We start from the raw sequence: 7,694 nt of genomic DNA on the forward strand, positions 1-7,694 counted from the left end.
CTGCCCCGCGCCGCGCCCCGCCCCCTTGGCCCTCTGCCCTGCCTCGCCGCTTCCCGCGAGCTCTGTGGTTCTTCCGGCGTGCTGCAGGCGGAAGTCCCGGCTCAAGGTCACCTGACCATAGAGTCGCATAGACATGGCGTCTTCCTTGGTGGCTGGTGAACGGTTGGTTCGCGCTTTGGGCCCCGGCGGGGAACTGGGCCCAGAGAACCTGCCCCGGAAGCTGCGGGCGGAACTTGAGGCCGCGCTGGGGGAGAACCACAAGAGCGGTGATAGCCCCGGTGGCCCCCGACGCCTGGTTTCCTTCGGACTGATCCGGGATCTGCACCAGCACCTGAGAGAAAGGGGTGAGCCCCAGCCTCCAGTCCGGGGCCGCTTCCTCGTTTCCGAAGTCTTCTTCCTCTTGAGATCGTTTTCATTCACTCTGTTTCGCCCCTGGAACAGTCGTCTCATCAATAGTGGTTGTTGTTAGGTGCCGTCGAGTCGATTCCGACTCATAGCTATTTTTCTTACAAGAGGGTCACCTCATAAGCCCTGGAGCCACCCACGGTCTTCACGACTCCTCTGGGAATCCTTCGTGGGATAAGAAGATTTACTTGTACAGTTTCCGCCCTCTTGAGAGTCTCCCTTATCAGGCACACAGATTCAGGCCACATTAGGAATCAGCGTAGCATAGTGAGCTTGTCCTGCTTGAGAATCTGAATTTCTTTTCATCTCAAAAGCAAGAGTTGTCAATTCTTCCTTATTCTTTTTTTTTTTTTTTTTAAGATAGGATGAAGAAAGCCTTGCAGAAAGATTTGGACTAGGAATAGCATCTGAGTTCTAGTCATGCCTGTGCCACTGACTTCCCTTGGAATAATCATTTCCCTCCCAGAGACCTCAGTTTCCTTATCCCTAAAGGGAGGAAACAGGACAAACTGGCATTCTAGGTCTTTTGCCAGAATTAACAAAATCTAGCTGGAAACAAAGCGTAGACTCCTCAAGTATTGGTACTGAAAAGGACCTTAGAAAAAGATATGCTAAGCCAGTGAACTGAGTATTTAGCATCACTGTCACTCGAAGGCACTGGGTTTATGGGTTGGGTCAGCTAAGGATCACCTAAACTGTTTAGGGATGACCTCTGTGGCCATAGAAATGACCTAACTCAAAGGCAAATGTAATGGCTTCCACCTTAGTAGTGACATTGGCAGCATAATTGAGAACTGACAGAGTCAGCTGTGCAGCACCAGGAGAGGCTTATGTGGAATTGTCCTACATTCTTCCCAAGTGAAAATGATCTGGCAAACGATTGATACAGTAGTGGCTGTCTTTTATTTTTCTAGAAAGAATGGAAGAACTAGACCCTTCTCTGATCTAAATTCCTCAACCTTAGCTTTGTGGATCACTATGTTGTGGAAACCTTTTATTCCCAGACTCCACGCTATATCTTCACGAGCTTCTGGAAGGCAGCGAAATCTATCTCCCAGACGTTGTGAAGCCTCCACGGGTATGTAGGGGATATATCTGTGAGAATGGGCATTAGCTAAGTTGAGCTGATTTATGATACTTGAATTTACAAATAAAACTTTGCCTTTTAAATCCTTGGGAACCAGGGTGGGGAAAAAAAAAAAACGTCCTCCCAAATTGACAGCTGGAAATGAAGGCAGAGCTGATGACATGAGTCTTCTGGCGCCCTTAGCCTCTTGGAACCAGTGATTGTGACATACTTTTTAGCAAACTGGAAATATAACTCTTCTCATTTGATTTTTCTGCCCTAGAACCCAGAGTTAGTTGCCCGGTTGGAGAAGATTAAGATACAGCTGGCCAATGAGGAATATAAGCGAATCACCCGTAACATCACCTGCCAGGTAAGGGTAGTCCTATACTGTACCAGGTAAGGCACAGAGGGAAGAAAAAACATGGAAACATGATGTGTGTACTATTCAGAGATCATAGGCACTTTGTGCTGCATGTACACCAAATATACTCCTAACTCATTCATTGGAACCCTGGGTTCAAATGGTGACTGATTCTTAATAGTTACAGACAGGGCTCCCGACTGTTCTCTGCCCTGCCCCTGCCCTAGAGCAGGAGGCGGGTAGATGGTTACTCAGTGCTTATGCCCTTTCCATGAAATGCTTGATCTGTGATCCAGGGAAGAGACAGACTGGTTCTAGAGAAAAAGAATCTATGGAAAAAGCAGAGTGAATGTGTAGGAGAATAGAGGGAACTGAGCAACACTGATAAATGGGTACTTTTTGGCCTGCCTCTGAACTTCCATTCTGCAATCACCTGGTTTTCCTTTTTCCTAGGATTCAAGACATGGTGGGACTCTCAGTGACCTAGGAAAGGAAGGTGAGATACCAGGAAATCAGGCTAGTAAAACCTCTCTCTGGGATGGATCATGGCACTCCTCCCCACCCCCATGCTCTGGGTTTAGGCTTGAGCTATTTGTCTAGCTGGGTTCTGTAGAGGAGCAAAACCAGTGAAGCGTATATATAAACGTATAAACATAGAAAGATATATTTAAAGGAAATGGTTTATGCAGTTGTAGAAGCAGGTCCCAAATCCATGGGTCAGTAGTAGGCTGGAGGCTTCTCCTGACTCATGTGGTAGCAAGGGCCAAGGAACCCAAAATCTGTAGGTCAGGCGGCAGGCTGCTGCTCATGGGGTTGCAGGAGCTGGTGAATCCAAAATCTGTAGGTCAGGTAGCAGGACCTCAGGTCCCAAGAACCAGAGGTCAAAGGATGACAAGGTAAATGAAGGCAACAGAGAGAGCAAGAGCACCTTGCCGGAACATCCATATATATTGGATGTAGGCCACACCCCCAAGGAAACTCCCCTTTCAACTGATTGGTTGCTCACATCAGATCGTAAAATGGAGAACGATTATATAATGACTGCCAGGCTACTGAAAATCATGGCCTAGCGACATTGACACATAACCTTAACCATCACACTATTCAACATTGTTCTTTGAGGGAACTCAGTTAATGGGGGAGGCACCCATGAGATTACAGGGGCTTCTGAAGAATGTTGACCTAAAGGCTTTTTCTCTGGGCTCCTTCTCAAAGTGAGGTCGGTGAAGGCTCTGGTCATCACCATCTTCAACTTCATTGTCACAGTGGCAGCTGCGTTTGTCTGCGGCTACCTTGGAAGCCAGTATATCTTCACAGAAATGGCCTCGGTGAGTGGGCACTGGGCAGGGTGGGTGCCCCAGAAGGGGCTGTTAATGGGAAAGGGAGGATGTGTGCCTTGCATAGGTCAGAAATTGAATATTTATGCAATAAACAAGGAGCACCTGGGCTTACCAGCAGTCATAGGGGTGGATAATAACCCCAAGAGAAGCCAGGTCCCCTCTTCCCCCCCGCCAAACTTAAGAACTGGGTTGGGGTGTTTTCCATCCTTGATAACGTGCTGGGGTTGCAGAGCTGAGTGCTAGCTTGCATCCACTAAACATCGTTCTCCCCCTCCCCAGCGGGTGCTGGCTGCCCTGATCGTCGCTTCTGTGGTGGGTATGGCCGAGCTGTATGTCATGGTACGGGCGATGGAAGGCGAGTTGGGAGAGCTGTAACCGGTGCTTCATCTTCAAAGTCTGGAAAAGGTTTGGGGAGCTTCAGGCTCCCAGCTTCCTGTCACTCTCAATCAGCCGATCAGGCACTTTGTTCTAAGCTCCAGTAAGTCAGAGGGCCAGGCCACCTGCTGTTCCTTTTGGGGAGCTCTGTCATCCTTGAATTTCCAGAGGGAGAAGCGGAGGGGACTTAGGCAACAACACATCTTAAAACTGAAGGGACTGACCTGTTAGTACCGTCTCCTGAACTTGGTGTTCCACCTGCCTTCTCCAGTCCATTCTGAGCACTGCTCGGGCTAGTTTTTTCCCGTTGGGAGTAAATGGAATCTAGATCTTTCCAGAAGTAGACATATTGCCTTGAACTTACCCAAGTGCACAAATCAGTTGTCATCCTTTGTACACGTATCCTTGATGCAGACCTGGAATTTAGGTCAGAAGGGTCCCAAAAAGCAGGAAGGGTCTCCTTTCCTCAGGTTGTGCTGAAAGAGGAACTGATCAGAGGACATGGAACAAGAGAAAGAAGGGTTGGTGCGGGATGGTGAAACTGGAAGCAAGGCAGCTGTCTTTTCAGAATTGTAGTTTTGATCTTCATCCACCTCTCCTTTCTGCTTGCCTTTTTCTGATTTTCTACTTGCTTCCTCCAGTCTCTACGACTCACCAATCCTCCTTCCCACCTTCCCATCGCCCTTTGCTCTGCCTCCAAAATTGAAAATCCAGATGGCAAAACAGTATGTCTGTCTTTAACTGCAAAATTCCCTGTGTTTTTATATGGGAGGATTATACCTACTGGGGATTGTCTGAACTAATAAAGAGGGCAGTTTTTTGTAGGCAGGGACTATTTTCAGATTTAACTGTATGTAGTATGAATATATATATATTTTTTTTTAGTATGAATATACACACTGTTATACATAAGCCTCCCGCAGGGTATCTTATGTGGGTTCTTAACCATGTTTGGGTGAATACAAAAAATTACATGTAAATGTTCATAGTTGACGAATTGTTTTACATGGTTGCCTTTGGTCTTCACAATAGTCCTGAAGGCTGGAAAAAGAAATGATTTAGGCCCCTTTTCCAGAAGACTAAACTGAGACTGAGAGCCATCAAATGACTGGTTTGTGGTCCTTCATTTGATAAATCGAGTCAGGAACCCCTGGGTTGTCCCGAAGTCTCTGTAAAAAAACAGTGTTCCACTTATAAAAACTTCCATTAGTGCTGTGATGATAGAATCTGTATAAGGTTCTTAAAAGGTTATCAATATAAGTTGTTTATCCAGTAAATATTTATTGTATTCAGTGTATTCTTATTTCAAATCCTGCGACAAATAACACAAAGGCTTCCATAGTTCTGAGAATTGTACAGGGGCCGCTCCTAATGGTTGTTGTAAGTTGTCATCCAGTCACCTCTGACTCATGGTGACCTCATGTACAACAGAATGAAATTTTGCCCAGTCCTGCACCATCTTCATGATTGTTGGTATGCTGAAGGCCATTGTTGCGGCCACTTTGTATTTTGAATGCCTTCCAACTTAGGGGGCTCTTTTTCCAGCACTATGTTGGTGAGGTTGTCATCCCCTCTCCCCCTCCTGCCACCTCCCGCAGCTCCTGTCTCCCCTCTTTGCACCGTTCATTAGAATGAGGTCTGTACCATGTTCCAGCCCTCTACTCCCACATACCTCTGGGGTCAGGACTACTTGTGGCTGTAGCTCTGCATGACCTACAGGCAGCAAGCATCTGTGGCAATGAGCACTTCAGATCTCCTTTATATGCCAGGCACTGTGCTAGCTTTCAGGGATAGAGAGAGAAAAGATCTAGCCCCTGCCTAGTGTGCTAGATGGTTTCTCTCTGCAGGGGCACCAGGTTAGAAATGGGAACTGGATGGCCTGTTCTCCAGTTCCCATCACAGAGAAGGGAGCTCAGTCTTCTCAGTCACCCTCTGTCTCACCATACCATGCTTTCTCCAGTGCGCCCTGGGTCCAGGGCTTCCCAGAGAGAGAGGGGAATGCTTGGCAGGGAGTGAGAGGAACAAGAAGTTTGGGTCCAGTCCAGTTTCCCATGGCCTGCGGTACGGAAAGGAAACTAGTGGTAACATCGAGAGCCCTAAAACTGCCACACACCCTGTGAAGCGCTTTACCTACATTGTCTCATCTTATCCCACACATAGAGATAAGCATTACCATCCCATTTTCCAGGCTCACAGAGTTTTAGAGCCTTGCCAAGCTTCAGTAGCAGAGAAGCTCCACAGTGGAGGCAGCTGGAGTGTCGTGGAACCAGAGGGTCTGGGAGCAGGCATGCCAGCAGAGGCTCCCATCGCCCCAAGGTCTGTTGGCCAAAATCCTTAAGTCTGCCAGTTGACTTTGCCCCTAAGCCCAGCAGAAACCTGGGTAGTAGCTCTCCACACAGGATCTGTGTGGAACCCAGCCCTATTTAGGGATTAGGTGATGGAGGTCAATTTCAAAAGCAAAGGGCACCGTCCCCATTTGCAGCACACAACAATCCAGATTAAGATACAGAGTTGGGGTTTTATTTGGAGATTACAGGTGACAGTGATCCCAGAAGCCATTGCTGCTGTACCCGCACCCACCCCAAATTTGTCAAGTGGTCTCTACTTGTAAAAGGAGAGAGCAGGGGATCCATTTCTGTGCCAGGTCCTAGGAGGGGCAGGCCTAGGGTGAGCCAGAAGAACCAGAGGAGGGTCTTGCAAGCTGTGGGCCTAGATTAGGAGTGGTCCAGGTTAGTGATGACAGCCGAGGCATAGACGAGGTTAGACAGGCTGCCCGGTGAGGTCTGGGGAATAGTTTGCTCCAAAGAAGGGTGGGCCCCTGAAGCCCCAGCCAGTCCACACTGGGCTGCAGCTTTAGCCCCTGCCCAGCCATGCCGTGGACTCAGGCTAGGAGCTGGACAGGAGGCATGTGTACACACGCTGAGGTGTACTGTTGGAGGTTCAAGTCTGGCCCAGTCTGTGGGGCTTCAAGGGCTTCTGGAGGGTATCTGGGAGGGAAAAGGAGCTCTGGGGGTAGGGTGGTTCAGGCCTGGGGTTTAGGCCTTGTGGCTTCCTGTTCTTGATTCTCTTGGCCCAGCAGTTCTGGAACCACACCTGGTAGGGAAGAAAACGGAGTCTGTTCTGGCTCTAGCATCTCCTACCCCCAGGAACAGAGAAAGCAGAACCCAGAGGCTGGATACCCAAGAGAAGGAGCCATGGGACAAGCCCAGAAGCTGACTGCAGGGGTACCCCTGGCCTGAGAAGAAGTCACAGTTCATCGGAATCTTGCCCTCAGGGAGATGGGTGAGCCAGGGCAGGTGCTCACGGGTGCTGATGTCAGGATAGGGCAGTACTGCAGACACCCAGTCCAGCTCCAGCAGCTGCCTTCTGCTGAAAGGCGTCCGCTTCCTTCGGTGGGAACCCAGTCCCCAGGCATGACCCGAGGGCCGGTGGCAGTCAAAGCAGGCAGTCAGTTTCCTGCGGCAGCCTTCTGCTTCCACCCCCTCTCATCCCCACTCACCTCCAACTCAAAGCCCTCAACAGACACTGAAGCCCCTCCACCCCACTCCTCTCGGACCTTCCCCCGTCACATCCTTGCCCACCTCCCCACTCTGTCCGCCCTTTCCCCGTCAGATCACCCTCTGTGGCTCCATCCATGGGGCTGGCCGTGGGGGCTGGCAGATAATGAAGACCCAGTGGGCCATGCCAGGGCTGTGCCCACACCAGATCCCTTGGTTCAGGTTTTATCCTGCTCAGCGTGGCTGGCCCCGCCTCTGGGTGGTGGGGGGGCGGAGCTTACAATCCAAGGCGGTGGGGGTCTGTGGCAGAGTGTGGGTGGGGCAAAAGCTTTGTGGCCTCCATTGCTCAGGGCTTCTCAAAGGAAGCTCGTCCCAGCCTCCTTCCTGGAACTTCATATACTGGCAGTCTGTGTCCAGAATCCTGTACTTCATGAAAATCTTCCCAAGGCTCCTAGAAAGCTAAAGCCTTCTCTCTCCTGCTCTCCCACACCCCCTGGAGTCCTCCGTGCCCTGTCCTGGTCCTGGACACCATCATGGGCGAGTTGAGCCCTAGTCCATGACAGAAGACTGGGCTAGTGAGGCTGGCCAGGATGGGGAAGAGTGACAGGGGACAGCAGATGAGCTGGAGCCATCCACCTCCCCACCGC

General features: G+C 50.0%; 1 protein-coding gene across 2 annotated transcripts; it reads left to right on the top strand.

Annotated features, from left to right (window-relative positions):
• Positions 1-104: 104 nt before the first annotated feature.
• On the top strand, positions 105-7,314 carry TMEM199 (transmembrane protein 199). Of its 2 annotated transcripts, none has more exons than XM_023556189.2 (6): positions 105-344; positions 1,410-1,483; positions 1,755-1,844; positions 2,289-2,331; positions 3,102-3,163; positions 3,455-7,314. In XM_023556189.2, exons 1-6 carry the CDS (start codon positions 134-136, stop codon positions 3,548-3,550), a joined length of 576 nt encoding a protein of 191 aa, XP_023411957.1. In that variant the 5' UTR covers positions 105-133; the 3' UTR covers positions 3,551-7,314. The 2 variants fall into 2 exon arrangements, with proteins under 2 accessions (XP_023411957.1, XP_003416908.1); XM_003416860.4 differs by having other exon boundaries at positions 3,051-3,163; positions 3,455-7,311.
• Positions 7,315-7,694: the final 380 nt, after the last annotated feature.

Source organism: Loxodonta africana, chromosome 18 (genome assembly GCF_030014295.1).
Source record: "Loxodonta africana isolate mLoxAfr1 chromosome 18, mLoxAfr1.hap2, whole genome shotgun sequence".
NCBI lineage: Eukaryota > Metazoa > Chordata > Mammalia > Proboscidea > Elephantidae > Loxodonta > Loxodonta africana.

What these genes read in the sequence shown, in the direction of transcription:
- TMEM199 (XM_003416860.4), top strand. Translation starts at nt 134, where the DNA reads ATGGCGTCTTCCTTGGTGGCTGGTGAACGGTTGGTTCGCGCTTTGGGC. An exon ending in CCAGCACCTGAGAGAAAGGG is followed by an intron (nt 345 to 1,409) that starts GTGAGCCCCAGC and finishes TTTTATTCCCAG; the next exon opens with ACTCCACGCTATATCTTCAC. An exon ending in CAGTGACCTAGGAAAGGAAG is followed by an intron (nt 2,332 to 3,050) that starts GTGAGATACCAG and finishes TCCTTCTCAAAG; the next exon opens with TGAGGTCGGTGAAGGCTCTG.